The sequence below is a fragment of the Chroicocephalus ridibundus genome, chromosome 6 (assembly GCF_963924245.1).
Source record: "Chroicocephalus ridibundus chromosome 6, bChrRid1.1, whole genome shotgun sequence".
NCBI classification, from domain to species: Eukaryota; Metazoa; Chordata; class Aves; order Charadriiformes; family Laridae; genus Chroicocephalus; species Chroicocephalus ridibundus.
In genome coordinates, this window is record NC_086289.1 from 42,795,042 (window position 1) to 42,814,127 (window position 19,086).

The following is a 19,086-nucleotide window of genomic DNA, read 5'->3' on the forward strand; positions in this document are numbered from 1 at the left end:
TGCAGAGTGGCTGAGTTATGATTATGAAAACAATTACTAATATCATTTTTCCTCTACTAGATGATGGTTTCCATGTTCCAAAGCCAAATAAAAACTTACTGGAGTTAGTACTAAGCTGTATGGCTAGTTAAGGTCTCTCCCAAGAAAGCCATTAATGTATCCAAGAGAACAGTTAAAGGTCAAAGCTGAGAGGAGAAAAGTCCTGTCTGATTTGATGGAGCTGTTCAGTTAACACGGGTTGTTAAAAACCATGGTGTTCTGGTTGTTTGGGGTTTATTTTTGCTTTTCATGATCTGTAAATAGTCTTTGGCTATTTGGTATATTCTGTGGCATGTTCTAGAAATTAAAGTTTGTAATTACAAACTTAACATTTTTAATTCCAAAGACTCTACCATTCTGTGTTATTTTTTTACCCCCTACATAAAACACAGATGTAAATGAAAACAAAATGCTTCTAAAACTTTTAAGAGTTGCTCTGAGTTGTCACCATCTAAGGAACACCTTAGATTAGATTATATGCTTTTTAAAATGGAATTCCAATACTTGAGTCGCAATCTAAGCAGGGCTGTGATTCTTTTGAGTTGTGTTCTGAGTATAGTGTTACTGCTTTGAGTAACTACATTTTGGAGCAGAAAATTGTTTGATGTATCAAGTGATAATATTACAAGGGATGAAAAGGGATCTCTGCTTTTCTGCAAGTGCTGCCTGCAGTAGTTACAGAGGAAATAGTTGCAGATAATGACATAAAGGTCATTTTATTGAAAATATGCTGTATAGAGTTTGGTATAGATGTCATACCTTTCGCTTTCCTGAGGCTGTGGGTAAACACTTGATCATAGTATGAGTCACAGAGGCTAGGACAGAATGGTTTCATAGGTTTTCTTTCTTTACTAACTATATTTGCTAACCCAAAACATGCAGGTTGTCATCTTATTCAGCATCTCTCCTTATCTTCTTCTATTAATGTAACAAAACTTACGTGTTAAACCAGATTTTCACGTTGGTATAGTCTCATGCTTTTACACTTTCAGTTCTCTCCAATTAAGCTTAAAAAGAGGTAAAGTGCCTATTCTCTACTATGAATACAGACAAGGGGAGCAAAAGTAAGACTGTTTTGCTGTCTTCAAAAGAGTATTTTACCTTTTTCCATAGAGTATTTTGTGAGCATGCAGAACTCCAATATTTGTACTTGTTGGATAAAGTATACTTTTGTCACTACAGATTGTAACCAGTAATCCCTCCTGCTTTCACACAACTTCAAATTTACCTGTTAAAAAACCACAACACAGCAAAAGAAAAACCCACACAGGAAAGGGTTAGTTACAACTGGGAGTTCAGCTGCTATGTACTTCTAAATGGCTACCAGCTACTTTGGTTTGGACCTAATCTTTAGATTTTTTGCTAAATGGTGATCAAGGAATTTTAGAGCAATTAAGTAGTGAAAACAAGTTGAAACAAACTAACTCATATACCCAGATTATGTCTTCTGCTTTACCAGCAAAGGGTGAGAGCTTGTTGATTGTTTATTTTATCTCTAGGCTAAAAGTTTAGCACCCTCACTAGCTTGGTGCCAAAATCCTCCTTTATCAGGAAATAATGAAAAAATATTTTCTTAGTGGTTCTGGACTAGTACAGAGTACAGCTGTCAAAGACAGAACACTAAGTAATGTGGTTCTGTTTAGACTTCTGGCTACAGGACAGAGCTGAAACTTAGTACGGAGAACAGCTAATCTCCATCTGTCTTCAGCATGCTTTTGTTATTGTGGTATTGTTACTGCTGAGAATACAACGTGTAGCCTGACTGTGGCAAAAAAAACCACTTTCTTTTACTGTCTGCAGATGGAAAGAGTAGTTTTCCTAATCACAGTAGCTAGTTACTTGAGCAGCTACTTAGTCTTTCTTTGTGAAACTAATAGCATCATCATTGTGTTTAAAAACAAGTTCACAGCACACAGGGCTACGTTAGGGATGAGTTTCTTTAGTCACTGCAAGAATCCCTCTGTGCTGCTTATGTGAGTAGCCTCAGCAGGTGCTTCCTCCACTGCTCTGTCCTAGGCTGAGGGCAAGCTAATAAAGGGATTGGCTCTAAACAGCTCCCTTGCAAATGACTGTATACTCTGTAAATAATTACAGAGCTAAAAGCTGGACACTTGCTAATGATAGCTGGAGTAGCCCTAGCAAAGCTCAAGGGTTATATCTGTTGAATATTTTAGTTGGACTGCTTCAGAGCTCCCTTTTTTTTTTTTAATTGCTCAAGAGTTTAGGGAAGCCAGAAATGCATGACAACTTTTTATTTTTGTATCAAGTGAAACATTGCAAGTAACAGATAAAACTCAGTTTACTAGTCCCATAGTGTACAGAACTGAAAAATGCATTCTGCCATGCTGTAGGCACTGTGCGTAAGAACCTGGTCAAAACTTCAGTGCAATTGTGACTGGAAGAGCAAAGCAGTGCTATTACTGTTACATCTGTATGTATCCCAGTGTCATTAATACATTTTTGGTAAAGCAGAATGGCTACCACTCTAGTGTATGAGCAATCCCATGAATAAGATTTTACTTCTAAAACAGCAAGCAAAGGAATCACTGCTAACCACCTTAATGAGGTGAGGTAACAAACCCAGTTTCAAGGAATATGTTGAGCCAATTGATCACAACAGAAGAAAATTTAAGCTGAAAATACCTGGTTTTATCTAGTAGGGAGAATTGGAAATTGGGCAGTTATAGGTGGCCCAAGGAATTCTGCTTCCTAGCTTTTGCTCATTCTTCATCTGTAGCACTGCAGAGGCCTTCAGCCAAGAAGTTTTTCATCAAGCTACTAGCAAGTGTAACTGACCACCATCTACACCTTTCTAGCTGTTAGTTCTGGAACAAGTCCTTGCATCACCACTGTTTGAGACAGGCATTTCTACTGAAGGTAGGTATCAAGTTTCTTCTTGATGTTGTCAAAGGAATCCACTCCCAAATAGTCAGCTTGGCCCTGTTCCCACCGTTCCTTGCGTTCTTCTGAAGATACGGTTGGTAATACTGGTGATGATGCTGATAGTGATATGTGGGACACTGCCTCTGTAACCTCTGCCTAAAAGGAAAGGCAGAGTAAAAATACAGAAATATTTTGCACAGCTAAAGCGAGCAACAAGGTATAGAATGGGACAATGAAGTAGATGTTCTCATGCGCAGCAGCAAGCATTGCCAATGGGCAGGGATTGTGCAGCTTTCCTAGCAAAATAACAAAGCAGAGTTACAGAAGTTAGCAGGGACAGGGAGAAAAGAAAAAAAAAAAAAGAAGAAAAGTTTAAGTTCTTCATACCTCTCTACAGAAGCCACAAGAGAAAGCCAGAGTATAGGCCAAGCCCGATAGCTGCAAATAGTTTGTTAGAAAGATGTAAGATTAACAAGAGAAAGCACATCTTAAAAGATCAGTAACTTTGGTCTTAGAAAGGTTGAGAACTTAAACTGGCCTATGTACTAAGCTAAGACTATGAAGTCTCCAGTCAGATGCAAGCCACTAAACTCTGTGAGCGAGAAGTAGAGTTAGAAGCGTTACTTTGGCTTTGGTAAGTATTGGGATGCATCACTGCCAGTCTACATAAGTGTTCATTCTCTAGTTATCCCAGGCTTACCTAGATTTGTTTCACCATGCAAGATCTACATGTACATATTGCATGCTGAACTGGGGTTCTTCTGCTTGAGAACCTTACTAGCTGCAACACAGTTAAGAGTTAGGACCCTTCTCTGTATATATATATTAAAGAAGTTGCTACAGTATAACTTCTGGTGCACCATTAGCTGCTTAGACAGACTGTTCTAGGCAAGCAGACAGCTACATTCAAGACCACTATAGCATGCTTTTCTGCTGTAGTAGTATTTATTCCAAGCTTAAAAAGAACAAAACCAAGAACCCCTGCGTCCCACAAACTAAACCACACCCATGCTTTGAGATGGATAGAGGGAAGAGAAATCAGTGGAATGGTAAAGAACCTGTCATCCATACTTAGGTAGTTCCTACAAAAATATTAAAGGACATACCATGCTTACACCTGTAATACTTTCTTTAACAATTCCATGCTGTTCTAGTAGTGGTAAAACATCAGCTGTGTAGATGTCCCACCACATGTTGAGGAATTCTGGGTGAACTATTTTAGGGTCATCCATGTTGCCTTTTATGCTTTTTGTTTTGGAGTCATATGTGTAATTCCATGGTTTTATGCTTCCCAGAAAATGCACCACTTTAGTATTTGCACCAAACCTGTTGGACAGAAAACGTTAGAACCCACAGTTTGTGGAGGTGTCTAGAAAACAAGAGTTTTGACTGGCAGTCATAATTTTTATTTTTTTAACCTGCAATTTCTGTAGGTGTCCAAAAAACAGGAATATGAATATATTTAGAAGGCTAAACACTAAATGATCAAACTGCCAATACCTACTGGGACTGAAAGCATCGCTATACAACAGAAAAAATGCAAATGGAATTCTACATTACACTAGTCAGAATACAGCCAAAACCTAATGGTCTGGGCTATTTAAGTACTTACAGCCAACTCAAGTCTTTAGGTAGAGTGGTGTCCATAGCTCAGGAGAGAGCAGTCTCAAGCAGCCGTTGCAATCGGAACTGGTTTTAAAAGTGAAAAAGATTCTACTCCAAAGTCAGAGATCCAGATAGTTAGGCATTACAAGCATTACGTAGAGAAGGGTCAGCGTTACAGTTACCCTTTCAGCTTATAGCCCTATAGAAAAGGATCATTGGAAGGCCCTGCTGTGGAAAGGCTGCCTCCCTGCAAAATAATAGCTTTGTATAACTTAGGCATTTCAGAGGCCTTCTGATCTTGGTGCAGCAGGGTCTTGCTAGACAACCACCACTTATTTTCTAAATAACCTTAGTTTAGCCATGGGTGCGTTTTCTGGTGGTGGTTTTTCACTTGTTTCTTTTTAAAACTATTTTAACTTCATTTTCGATATGGACTTTTAGCTTTGCCTCAAATGTTACCAGTATGTTCTTTTGCATTAAGAGCATAGATGAGATACACCCCTTTTGAAGTAAAAAGAACGCTAAAAGAAACAGCATTCATTCATTCTTCTATGGTTCCAGAACTAGAGTTCAGCTTGATTCAGATTTGTAAAAAAGCAATACCAGGCTCTCTAGTAACAGCAACTGTCTCACCTAGTTCATCACATATTAGGATTTCTTATCAACATAATATGATTAAAATGAACAATAATGCCAAACTAGTTTGTCTAACATTGTTAAGCACACCTTGGTCATTTTGACCAGGACTACAATGTTTAAGGAGTTTTACATATGGAGACTATGCAGGTGTGTTTCAAAACTTTAGAATATTTGAAACAAGGCAATATGCATTTGGATGGGGTTTTTTGTACTGTTACAAGATCCATGACTGTATTTAAATGTTTACATTCAGTGTTTTGAACACAACTGATCTTATTGCAGAATGAAAACCTATGCATGTGTGAAACAGGGTCTAGTATTTGCACTAATTGCAAGAAAAAAAAATTCTGTCTTCTAGAGGTCAGTTCCTGGGCTTTAACTTTCAACTCCATATGTCAAGATTTAACATAAGGGGACTACCGTGGCTGTCACAGCACTACTTAACAGCCTGAGCTTTCTTCATCTCAGGCTGCTGCTGTTCTGAGGAAACTTGTCCTTGTTTAAAAATCAAGGCTATTTAAGCTAGAGAATGCCTAAGTGTTATGTTACACTTTCTGCAAATGGAGAAGCGTATTCTTAGTAGTCTGTCCAGTTAAGACCTGTACAACAGTTGACAGATGACAGGCTTCTACGATGTTTCAGTGTCTGCTTTCTAGATACTTTCTAGATCTGCAATACTTTCTTTTGACATTTAAGCTCAACTGTTCGGAAGCTTCATGTCCACACTGGCCTCAGCAACTAATCTGTCTTTCCCCATCTCCCAGAAAAGTCCTTCATCAATGTTTTGAAGTTAGAGAGCATTTGTCATGAATTGGCATTTTCCTTTGGAAAAAGGATTACTGGGACTGCTGTGAAATCTAGTCTCGCTGTACAAAGCTGCAAAAAACTTAGCTATTGATGTCAGTAGGTTTAAATTTCACTTTATTCCAACTGCTGATTATCAGGCATGTAGCTGCTGATCTAACCAGGGGAAGTTGTTCCACCTGTCGAGCAGGGCATTCTACTTAAAAAGGGCTGGACTTCCAGCATTCTGCTCTTGAACATCTGCTGATTTCATTTAGGCAATTGATTCAATCAGTTAAATGGAATTTTTGTCAGGAGCCCACAGATCCACTTAGTCTTTTGTGGCAACAACGTCATTTGTAAACTTAACAACCAGTCAGCCATGGAAAGAGGACACACTTTACAATCGATGTTAGCTTATCAAGTGCTGTCCAACTACTTAGTCATTCTTAGGCTTGCATATATTTCTTTAAATAAGTGTTCCGCTTTTAGCATGACAGGATTTCAGATGGTATTCCGATCACAAGACATAGTTTGATCTTGAGCCAGCAACAGTCCTGCTTATGCTAGCTGCTGTTTTAGACACTAGTAACCTGATGTCATTCGGAGATCAGATTGTTTTTATGCAATTGGTACTTTCCCTCCCCCCTTTTGAAGCTCTTAATGAATAAGAGTTTCTGTGTAACATTTCAGCTTCCCCTGCTTCCTCCTGTGTTTATTGTAACACTTTGACTGACCCTGTCACTGATACTGTTTACTCACATGCCAAATCTAATACTGCTAGCTAGGGAGGATACAGTTGTTTTCCTTACACAGGAAGCTTGCAAGGATATGATGGTTGGCTGTAGTCTTTGTTCCATCTTGCTATTACTTAAGGAACTGTCTGAGATCTAGAAAGACTGTTGGGAGAGAATTATAGCTTTACACAAGTCTTTGTTCACCATGTTTATTTGAATGGTATAGATTGATTAGATGAACTGTAACTACTGGTTGTTAAATACCCTAAGTAATTTGTGTGAGGAAAGGGCACGTTATATAGGTAGGAAACACCATCACCAGTGGCATGCTGAAATTCAGCTCAAGCTGATTCAAGAGCTACTACCTTTGGTTAGAGATGTAACGGACAGTATCCCATACTGGAGTAGTGGTTCTTCCTTTTCCAAGTTACCTGTCAAATATGCTTACTCTAAATCAACTTCGGTGTTACCACCAGGGATGAGTTGTTTAAGCTACAGATACACCTTTCTGTCTGCATGAATCATGAGATGATTCATTTAACTAGTATTAATTTATTAAACTTTTTTTTGAAAAAGAAGAAAATTATACCTTCTTTTAGTGAAAATAGTTTCCCTTTAGAAAAAACTGTGTAAGTTCACATCACAGCCTGTTTATTCTATTACAATAAATTAGTTTATATAAGCTCTGAAAGTTGTCTTAGAATGTTGAACTTACGCTTTAAATGCTGGAAGGTAGGAATATACAGAAGTGCTGCTCAAATTATAAATAAATGGTAGATGCTTGCTCATGTCTGTTGTTGCCCAGCTGCTGAAAAAGGTGTTTAATAACCCCTGATCTGCACCTGAAAGAGAAAGCATTAATAGGCTACAAGCATCAAATAGCTGTTTTACGATCTTTTTCAATCACTATGCTAATTAAGTGTTGGTAATGCAGTTGTCATGTCTGGTAGGAGTTTGGCACAGAGCACTAGAGTTCCATTTGTGAACGACCCTGTAAACCTTGCAGCCTTTGAAAATCCAAAAAAGGCAGAGAATGAAAAAGTATGTGTGGGATTACTTTTCTACAAGATAGCAGAATATAGCTGCCCACAAAGTCAATTTCTTTTACAGCTTAAGTTCAAGCTGTATAAGGCATCAAAACCCAGGACTTGACAATTGAGTACTGTTCAACTTCAGGAAAGCTGTAGCTCAGAAGATCAAGTACCAAAAATTTGTTTTATTACTTATGCTTACAGATGCATGATCAACATCAATGCCAGAGTTGCAGTATCAGTGGTCTGTTAGAGCTACAGCCCTGGATGTATCTACCTGTGATCAGATCAGGAAAGCACATTGAGTCTTGGTGACTACTCTAGTAAAACTTCAGCAAATTCCTTAACAGGCAATAGGCATTCCTAGTTCTTTACTAAAAAGCTGCTGACTAACCCTTAAGTGAAGGTAACAACTACTCTGTTGGGAGGGGTCACCTCTTAGTTTGCAAGCAGAGGTTGTAATGAGGTCAGATGAGTCTGAAGTGGTTTGGTATGTCAGTAGTAGAGTAGCTAAACAAACCAGCATCCGGCCCACAGCAGACTAGTTTATACAAAGCTACTGAGAAGTTACTTATTTATATCCATTCATTCTTTATTGCAGTGAATATACTTGGTCTTTAAGTGCTAACAGTTCCTCTTATGAAGGAGATTGAAGGTAATCCCTCAACTTTCATTTGCTGTCTTCCCTCCACCTATAACTGTATTCACAACTAGCATTGCTAAGAGAGGGTAAATGCATAGTTAGAAAAGAGGCAGTGTTTTATTTTAATCTTTATTCTTCTAAAGCACTCAGTCTCTGACTCAGTTTTTTTTAATTGACCTGCATTTAGATTTAGGGCAGAACTAACGTTTACACCCTCACTGATGTTTGAGCAGAATTTGCATTTTGCAACTGAAGTATCTAGACACTGGGCATAAACTTAGATGTACGGACAGGATACTGGCAAACATAAATTTTAAGTATCCTGTTACAGCTGTCAGCAAGCATGCAGATTGCAGAGGGAGAAATTGCCTAGAGATTCAGTCCGGTAACTTCAAGCCTCTGACTTGCGTCTCAACCCATAAAGGGAGGAAAGCACTTTTGAAGAAGTTGTACAAGAGAGTAAGAGTCAAAGAAATCAGGCCAGTCCCCTGGTCTTTACTCAAAGTTTCATTATAACTTCTAACTTAATGACATGTTAAGAATGTGTATGTTAACAGTAAAATGATCTAAATGAGACAGAAGTCTGGGAAGCCCTCTCAGAACGGATAGCTCATAACTGAAGGGGCAGCAACAATGTATTTAACTTATTCTATAGGACTGTCTCCCACTCAGATTGTTTTACATACTTGGCTTTTTTTCAGATGGCATGCATTTGTGCCAAAGCAGCCACTGAAAGTGGCATTTAGCTGTCCTAGTTCTGAGTTCAATAGTAGTCTTGTTGTATAAACTTGACCTTAGACATAAGGTGAAAGAATCAGGTAGTAGTTACATTAGCAACATATCTACAGATACAGTCTTGCTGCAGTATATCTTTATATGTAAAAGCAATCATTTAAAATTCCAGGCTAAAGAGCCAGAAAATTGTTGAAGCAGTAGCAGTGTTTTTAAGGTATCAGTACTACCTAGATTTAAACTAGATTTATTTTAAACCCAAACTTCCCCCCCCACCACCACTTTTAGATGGCATCTAGAATTATGCATGATATATTCCTCATTATATAGAAAGGTAAAGTTCAAACAGACAAAGTAGTTGTCTACATAAGTAGCTATCACTCTACCATTTCTGGACAACACCATTATACAGGAGGCATCTGTCTGCTGTTATAAACATGAGATATCCCAGGAAGCCTTGTGTTTCCTAGTTACTACTACTGCAGCTGGGGTGCTTAGAGCTTGACTTCAATTATACATAGCTTGGTAGCTTGTTGAGTTTGCATGCCAGTGTCCCACTAAGGGCAGTGACCCTTCACAGACATTTCTCTTATAGTTTCCTAAGGACTTTTATTACTATCTAGATCAATTTAAAGTTTAAATCCCCTTTCTCCCAACTGAGTTCATGAACTCAGCAGACAGAATAAGTCTCCATGGTCTCATTACTCAGATCAGTGCTACCGTTTAATAAAAACTGAATAAATTTTAAAGCTGAAGTACAAATTACAGTTCTAGAAATTTAGTACCTGAACCATTAATTCACTGTTTTTGCTGTTAAGAGCTGCAACAATTGCTTCATGTTTAGGACATTGAGGAAGTTTCACCATTGTGTGGCTTTAGCTTTCAAGTCAGAAAGTATATTGTGGACACAGTTCTGTTCTTTTAAAGAACAGGGGCCTTAGACCTAGAAGATGGGTCTGCTAGCAGTCAAGCACAAAGCTCAGAGGAGACAATCACCAAGTCTCAGATATTCCTGGAGCTACTCAGTGGTCAGTTTGCACAAAGATGTGGGTTTGTTTGGGATGTGTTAGTTTTGTTGTTTTTTTTTTTTTTTAAAAAAAAAAGCAACAGTTCAGTACCATACTACAGCTTTTGCTGTAGCTGGTGATCAGTTTACACCCAACATTTGAGAGCTCTCCCAGAGCTACCAACTGCTGCCTTGCCAGAAGCAAGGTACAGACAGACTCTTCATTAGATTGCAGTACTCCTTTTCACTAGAGTTTATTCATTAAGCATCCAACAGCAACTACTGTTCTTTAAGAGGCCACACATAGGAGTCCACACAGTAACAGGGATTATTCTGCAGACTAGAATTGACATCTAGAAAATTTACTTTTTTACAAACTACTGAAAGGTAAGTCAACAGGCTCGCTAATTACCTTCTATTAAGAGCTCCATTTTATGATCTTATTTATGTAGTTATCTGTAGCTTTTTCAGTTAGACTTTGTTTTGTTCCACAGTAGTTATATAATGAAATTTAGTGACAGGAGACAGCTACAGTCATTCAGAAGCCTTTAGCTATAGCAGTCTTCAAGCAGTGTGTGGATTTACTGCAATGGTAATAGATTTAGGAGTCTTACAGGACAGCAGGACTTGGCTTCTCAAGCTTAAGTCTGGCACAGTGGCTGATCCCAAGTGACCTATAGTGGGAAGCAGCCAAGGCTACATGCACTTGATATTGGGAAAGAGATGGTCACCACCCTATAATGACACGAAGCTATCACACAGCATGTGAAGAGATAGTTGCATCTTCAAGTGTTTGTTTCTCTGAAGCAGCATTCAAGTTCATCAGTACTATTTTTTCCACAGCAACTTGAGTTAGCATAGAATATTCAAGCAATGAATGTTAGGAATGCATGAAGCATAGTACTGCAGTTTCATTTACTAATGCCTGCATTGTGCTTGCTTGAGATTTCTTGTTACATGATTCTACATTGCTAATGCTTACAGCTACTAGTTTGGAGGCCAAACTCTTAGGGTTTTATTTCATGAAGTCTGAAAGAAGTAGTTTTACTACAAATTGTAATAATAGCCTCTGTTGTGAGAGGGAAATAATTTGTGTCATTAATACATTGAGTTCAGAATTCTACCATACGGAGTCCCCATGGCACATACGTAGTTACTGAGCCATCCCAACCACTACTACCATTTTGGTCTAACTTATATTGAAATACAAATTAATACATACCATCAAAGCTGCCGTTCTCTGTGGCAAACTGTAACAGCTGATTGTATGTTTCAATGGAAGGTCGGTAAACAAAAACTCCAGAATTAAAACAGTCAGGCCAACCTGGATCTGGTGCTGCAGAAAGCTCTTCTCTTTCAAAAAGCTCATCAATATTTGACAAAACCTAGTTTTAAAAGGGATAAAAAAGTTTTCTGCTTTTTAGGCTAGGAATTGGGGTATCACATTTTAATGGATTTTGACATCCACCTTAAGACATGAAAGTTCTCATATTGATGCTCTTGTCTTATGGAAGACAAAATTTTATGGAGGTAGTCCCCACAGATTATGTTACAACTAATTTATATGAAAAAGGCACATACATTTTTAGTTACTAGTCCAAATAGCGAGAAGGCCTCTATTATCCCTCCTTTAAAAAAAAAAACCACAACCCCCCCACCCAATAAAACCAGCCCTGAACAACAAAATCAAAAACAACCCACAGAAAAAATCCAGCAACCCCCATACCAGGTCATTACGAGGTACCATGAGACACAACCACTTACCATTGTGTCTGCATCCATGAAAACGCATTTTGAGAACTGTGTCAGTTCCCAGCAGTGAAGCTTTGTTAATGTGACACCCAGCTCAGGTCTTTTCATTAACGCCAAGTGTGCTGAATCCCCACTATCCAAGACATTTACCAATATGACTTCATCAAAAACTTTTTCCAGCACTCTCCTGGGGAAAGAGTTAATTGCCAAGATTTAGCTCTATTGTTATTCCAGCACCGGACCACATGACAGATTCCATAAAGAGAAGTGGAATAACAGGGAACCTGGCAGTATTTCTTAAGTCATCAGTAAGACCTGACTGCATGTGTTAGAATGCACAGGTACACCTGCGTGCCTCAAGGTTTCTAGGTTGTAGCAGGCACATTTTAGGGAACAAAGATGTTTTGGGTTTTTTATTCCACAAACAGGGCTTGCTACCAAGTCCAGTAGGTCATGGCTATGTAGTACAAACTTTCCACTCAACTTTTTTTCAGACAGACTCTGATTTTTAGCAAGTTAACAGTACTTCAGCAGCTTCCCATTTCTTAATTGCCTGCTTAGAGGAGCTTGAGCAGGACAGTAGCTGAATCCTAAGCAGCTGGAACAGAAGTTTGTGCAATAGTTAATGACAACACTGTTCTGGATTTGTGACTGTTAGGGACATCTGACTAGACCCAGTTAAAACTTTCTTTATCCCATAAAGTTTTAAAGACTCATTTAATCATGGCTGTGGGTACAACAGTGTTTTGACCCAGTACCATCTTCACTTAAGGGTGACACCTGAACTTTCAGACAGTATAGTGAGATTCTGTGGCAGGTATCCGATTTTTGCATTAGATGGTAAAGCATTACCATTAGTCCGAGAGGTTAATGAGTTCATACTGCATAAAATATGAAGCATCTGTTTAGTCTCACTGTTCTGCAGTGTATCTTGAATGCTCAGCAATTATCATTTGAGCCACAGAGCTTGTAAATGAGTTTTAGAACTCTGCCTTACAAGGCTGTCTTTATACTGACAGTTTGCTGTGGAGAGTGGCTTTTGAACTTAAGATATACCTTGTTAGCAGATACAGCGAGAAGTGCAAGTTCCAGTTACACCACAAGGTAGGTAAGGTATTGCTGGCCTAAGGGCATCATACTAGCTGGCTTGCACTACATATAAGCACATTTATGACTCATCTTAAAAGAGCACACTCACCTAATAGGTTAGAATGGATGTTCCATATGTAACATCTTTGTATTGATAATGCCATTTAGCTGCCAAGAGACTCCAGAGAGTCGCTCCGTTTATTATTGAGCCATTTCTCTACCATCTCTATAAATGGAGAGGTATTTTCAGAAGAGCTTCCCCATGTAGAGAATCTTGACCTATCATCTGTAGTTCATGTAGCTATTAAGTTAATTGGTTTTTTACGCTCCTCTTACATGTGGAAAGAACACCCAGTCCACTCCACACTGAGACTATTCTAGAGAGGCTGTAGGAAGCAGCCCATTAATTTCATTTGTTGTACCATGGGGGACCATGTACCACGGGGACCTCCTTAGATGCTTTTGTTGATCTGCTGCTGATTTGATGTACCTGGTGCTACTTTAGTTCTATGCATTTTCTTCTCTCCTGATAAAATTTGAAGCATCTGCTAGATTTCAAGAGAACTTATGTTACATTATCTCAGTCTAGAATGCTTGTGCAAGATAAACACCAATCCCCTATTCCCACCTCCACATGCATACACACAGTGCTAATGAACACACATATGATATCATATTGTTGGACAGTTCTTTCTAACTGGGACTATGAAAGTATCAAGTCACAGTTTAGTGCTCCAACTACAGAGTATTTGTTAACTCGTCCTATGGAATAAAGAAAAAAAAAAGTTTCACATTTGAAGAACTTAGCAGAATTCAACTTCTACTATCTGGAATTCTGCAAGCTTAGCTGTTAAGTTTCCAGAGTTTTGGAAGGTTACTATTAATGAATTTAACTTCTGTTTTTCACCCTTCGTATCAGCAGGAACCATAGCAGTTTGAGGTATAAGTGACCTTACCTCATAGGATCTGAGACCTGAGGAGTTATGAGTGCAGTCAGCTTCCTTGTTGTTCTGTACTGTTGCAAGGATGAACCAAGTACCAGCGCTCCTTTCACATAGGAGTCATTTGTGGCTAGAGTCACAAAAGACTGGTCTGGAAGAAATGAACTTGGTCAAGTTAGCACAATCCACTCTCTTATTCTGAGACAGATCTACTAGAAACCTAGCATTGTTAGGTAATCATGCTGTGAGACCTCTAAGATGTGCCCTTTAACTCTGCATATTAGGCCTACCTACATGGTTGAAAAAAGCAGATTATACTTGCATAGCTATACTTGCTATTAGTAACATGACACATTGAAAAATGCAGTAAAAAACCAACCAAAATCAAGATTGTTGCAAGAGAAAACCAATTCCAGTTTGCCCACAGGTTATAAGAGTTATGCCAAATGTTAGAGACAATCCAAAAGGTCTAAAGAACCTTACTTAGGCCACTATTATACTGGTTTTAAGCTCAAAGTATTGGAGTCAGTGAGCTTGCATTCAGTCTAAAGTTATTAACAGTAGAACTTTGTAAAAGTTACTCTAGGTTCAGTTCTCAACCCTGAAGTTAGGGCTGTGTAAAACTTACATTTCATTTTCAAACAAAAGTAAGCATTGAATTAGATTTCGGACAACAGTATTAAGTTTCGCTAGCTCAGGATTTTGCAGATGAGTTGTTCTGCAATCCATGGCTGCAGCTCTATCACAAGAATGCAAGATTTAAGTGGGAAGTAACCAGTAATATGATTAGCAATTTAAGACTTGCAGCAACAGTATTTGTTCATCAAGCAAAAAAGATATAAAGTTGGATTGTTGCTATGAAGTATAATCTTCTGCTCCGGCTTCTCTTAAAAATAGGTTAAAACGGATCACTTTGCCATATACCGCTTATTGAGGCCATGTAATACAGGCTTTGCATTCTTTCAATTGTCATGTTGTTTTAAACTGCCAGGATGGGACTGACAAAAGCAAACAAGTAACTTCTAAGCTTCTTCAGTTCACTGTTAACTATCACCATGTAGTACTCCTTTCCAAGCTACAGCGCTTTATAAAGTGTGCTCTTTTCTACCAAACTATTTTTGACACCATCAACAAAATGCTTTCTCCCTAAGAATTTTAAGAGTCAATGTTCACATTCAAATTTTTTTTTTACCAACTGCGATTTCTTTACAGAAGTTGTTAACTAGGTTAGATAAGGATTGAAAGTGAGGGTTCTGGGCACTTAAAGGCTTACTATAAAGTCTAGCAGCAAGATTAAAATACTGACTACTCTACTTTCAGAGAGACTGTTATTTGGTACAGCTTCTCAGCCTGTGAGACAGTCATCATCAATATCTTTTTAATACTATTTTAACAGTTGACAACAGAAAGTCATGTACCATAGCTGTCTATAAGCTCTGCAAACCTGGTTTGCAAGCTCTACAGAGCAGCTACAAAACCTTCTATTTTGCTTAGCAGCAAAACCAACTAGTCCCAAGGGATTTAGATTACAGCCATCAATTACAAAGTTCAAAAAGCTTCTGCAATGCCAGGAATAAAGATTTTTTCCAATTCATTTTAGCTACCAATTTGTAATAGTTCATATAATTCAGCAAGTCTACAAAACAATTTGTGTTTCTTTGAAGCTTTACAAATGGCAAGTGCATAGCATTTCAAGTGGTGTGACCATCCTAATAGGGCAGCATTTTTCATGACTTAATTTGCATGTTACTCCTCAACTACTCAATAAATAGAAGTCTGCCACACTATGCTGACAGACAGCTCACTAGAAATCCAGAGTAGACAAAGTGGTATTGTGCCCAGCATTCATCCCAATGTTGGTTGTTTTGTTTTTGTTGGTTTTTTTTTTCCCCCCAGCAGTATAAGACTAATTCTTAAAGTGACCTTGCAACTGAAAGACTAGTCTTTTTCATTGAACTGTTAGCAGGTATACTTCTGTCATGTCTCCTCATCTAACTGAAACTGAGTATTCACACACAAAGTTCTTGGAGAAATAAAAGTCAGTTTAATGATGGAGTAAAGGCTAAGAAGCCCGCTATTATATCCAACTGCAGTAGGAAACTTCATGACTGCTTGAGAGGAGGATACTGGCAACTTGTAGAGCATCCAAGTTGGTGCAGCTTTCCTAAGTTTTGAATAAATTCCATTCTATTCCATATCTTCTCCAAAGTACATTCAAACATGTTACAGAATCATAGAATCATCTAGGTTGGAAGGGACCTTTAAGATCATCAAGTCCAACCATTAACCTAGCACTTCCAAAAACACCACTAAACCAGGTCCCTCAGCACCGCATCTTTTAAATACCTCCAGGGATGGTGACTCAACCACTTCCTTGGGCAGCCTGTTCCAATGCTTAATGACCCATTCAGTGTAAAAGTTTTTCCTAATCTCCAATCTAGACCTCCCCTGGCACAACTTGAAGACACGTCCTATCACCTGTTACTTGGGAGGAGACTGACCTCCACTTTGCTACACCCTCCTTTCAGGTAGTTGTAGAGACCGATAAGGCCTCCCCTCAGCCACCTTTTCTCCAGGCTAGACTACCCCAGTTCCCTCAGTTGCTCCTCATAAGACTTGTGCTCCAAACCCCTCACCAGCTTTGTTGCCCTTCTCTGGATATGCTCCAGCACCTCAATGTCTTTCTTGTAGTGAGGGGCCCAAAACTGAATACAGTTCTCAAGGTGCAGCCTCACCAGTGCTGAGAACAGTGGGACGATCTGTATGAGTCCATACTACCAGTTGTTGCTTAACATGGAAGTTACATCTGCAGGAGTCTAGTCCATTCCACCTAAACCACAAATGCTCCAGCTGTGTGGGACTCCCTTCCCATCCTCTGTAAACACTTCCTCCACAGTAGGTGATGGTCACACAGCAGTCACCATTATGCCTGAAACACACTGAACTACTAGTAATAGCATGGCTGCAAAAACACAGAGAACGTGAGACAGTCACACAGCTTCACAACTGATTTATCCAGACAAAACCAAGCTGCTTTGGAGGCATCTTTGGCTGCCCTGTTCACAGGCTACACTATCTGCACACAAAAGCCCTGCGCTGGCCCTCACACGCCTCAGAGCACGCTGGAAGCCCGAGCTAGGAGCGACCTTCCATGTGGCAGCATGTGGGGGACAGCAGCGCCTGCCCCAGGTGTTTCAGAGCTTTTCCCCAGCAGCATTTCACAGGCACAACCCGGGCTCACAGCTGCTCCCTACTCCTCGGGAGGACCGGGACACCCCACGGTTTAGGTGCAGGATCCCTAGCCAGACCGGCACACCTGATCCAGGTGCGCACCGTGGGGCAGAGCACCGGGCTCGGCAGCCTCACGGACCTAGAAGTGAGGTCGGCCCCGCTGACAACTCCAGGGAGGCAAACCCGGATGGAGAGCGGCCAGGCGGTGGCGGGGACCCGCTCCTTGCGGAGCACCGACGCGCCCGGAGGCCGGGCTCTCCCGTTAGCGCTTCGGGAGAGGGACAGGCTTTCCCCTGTCAGCGATGCGGCCCCGTAGCGGCCTCTCGGGACCCTCCTGCTCCCCGCCGCATCGCCCCCGCTCGGGACAGAACCCCGGGCCGGGTACCGAGGTGGAGCGGCCTGAAGCGGGGCTGAACCATGACCGCCCGCTGAACCATGACCGCCCTCCGAACCTGCTCCCCCCACGGCGGGCCTCCCCCGGGCGCTGGCGAGAGCCGCCGCCCGCCCCGCCCGAAAGCGACCGAGCGGCCAGCGCAGCGGCAGCCGCCCCGCGGCGGGGCAGCCCGGCGGAGGCGTGGCGGCGCTGACTGACCTGCCATGGCGCCGGCTCCACAGAAGGGCTACAGCTCCGACGGCGACCGCGCTCCCAGCGCTACGCCCGGGGCCGCCCCTTATATAGGGGCGGGGCCACGCGCCGTACGTCGGCCGGCCGGCGGCGGCGGCCCCGCCCCGAGGAATCCCCGCGTGGCGGCGGGGCGGGCGCTCCGCCATGCCCTGCCGTGGCGGTGGCACGTCCCCCCCACCCCCCTCTCTCCGCCGGCCCTGGGCGGGGCGCGGGGCCGGGCCTGGGGCGGCACCGGGAGGGCCTCACCCCCCCTCCGACCATCCCCCGCCGCCTCCGCGGGTGACCGGGGCTGGGGACCGCCCCGCCGTGCGGGCGGCGGCCCAGGCCCGCGGCGGGGTGGGGGGAGTGGACACGGAGCAAAAAGGCGGGAGCGTGTCGGCACGTGCCGGGCGGCGTGAGCCGCGTGCGCGACGCAAAATGGAAGCCGAGGACAGCGCTCCTGTGGCGAGCGGCTGGGGCCTGCTGTTCAAAACTGGGCAATGGAAGGATGATGACAGATCGTGGAGGGCATAGACATAGAGAAGACACCCCCACTGAAGAGATGAGGCAGTCCAAAGAGTGGCAGAATCACAGACTCATTGAGGTTGGCAGGGACCTCTGGAGGTCGTCATCTCCAACCCCTGCTCAAGCAGGGCCACCCAGAGCTGGTTGCCCAGGACCATATCCAGGTGGGTTTTGAATATCTCCAAGGATGGAGACTCCACCACCTCCCTGGGCAACCTGTGCCTGTGCTCGGTCCCCCTCACAGTGACAAAGTGTTTCCTGATGTCCAGAGGGATCCTCCTGTGTGTCAGTGTGTGCCTGTGGCCTCTGGTCCTGTCAGTGGCCACCACTGGGAAGAGCCTGGCTCTGTCCTCTTTGCCCCCTCCCTGCAGGGGTTCATGCACATTGATGGGATCCCCCTGAGCCTTCTCCTCCCCAGGCTGAGCAGCCCCAGCTCCCTCAGGCGTTTCCTCACAGGAGAGATGCTTTTTTTGTCCCTTTGTCGTCCTTGTGGCCCTTTGCTGGACTCCCCCCAGTACGTCCCTGTCTCTCATACTGGGGAGCCCAGCACTGGACCCAGTCCTGCAGGTGTGGCCTCAGCAGCGCTGAGCAGAGGGGAAGGGTCCCTCCCTTGCCCCGCTGGCCATGCTCTGCCTAATGCAGCCCAGACACCGTTCACCTTCTCTGCAGCAAGGGCACAGTGCTGGCTTGTGTTAAACTCTGTGTCCACCAGCTCCTTTTCTGCTATCCACTGTCTTCCTTGGGACAATGACCTATACCTGCTTTTTCACCAGGATAAACTGAGGAAAGTCTGTTAGGAAGGGGATTCCTTTCTAACCTGAAATAGCAAATGGGCTTTGTCATGAA

General features: G+C 42.0%; 1 protein-coding gene across 3 annotated transcripts; it reads right to left on the minus strand.

The window, feature by feature from the left end:
- Positions 1–6: 6 nt before the first annotated feature.
- On the minus strand, positions 7–17,850 carry GYG1 (glycogenin 1). 3 transcript variants are annotated; one of them, XM_063339689.1, is made up of 8 exons: positions 17,704–17,850; positions 13,896–14,031; positions 11,863–12,037; positions 11,321–11,483; positions 7,402–7,528; positions 4,029–4,248; positions 3,310–3,360; positions 7–3,078 (listed from the first exon to the last, which is right to left on the minus strand). In XM_063339689.1, the coding sequence occupies exons 1-8, from the start codon at positions 17,708–17,710 to the stop codon at positions 2,908–2,910; spliced, it is 1,050 nt and encodes a 349-aa protein (XP_063195759.1). In that variant the 5' UTR covers positions 17,711–17,850; the 3' UTR covers positions 7–2,907. The 3 variants fall into 3 exon arrangements, with proteins under 3 accessions (XP_063195759.1, XP_063195760.1, XP_063195762.1); XM_063339692.1 differs by lacking the exon at positions 7–3,078 and adding an exon at positions 3,085–3,218; XM_063339690.1 differs by lacking the exon at positions 3,310–3,360.
- Positions 17,851–19,086: the final 1,236 nt, after the last annotated feature.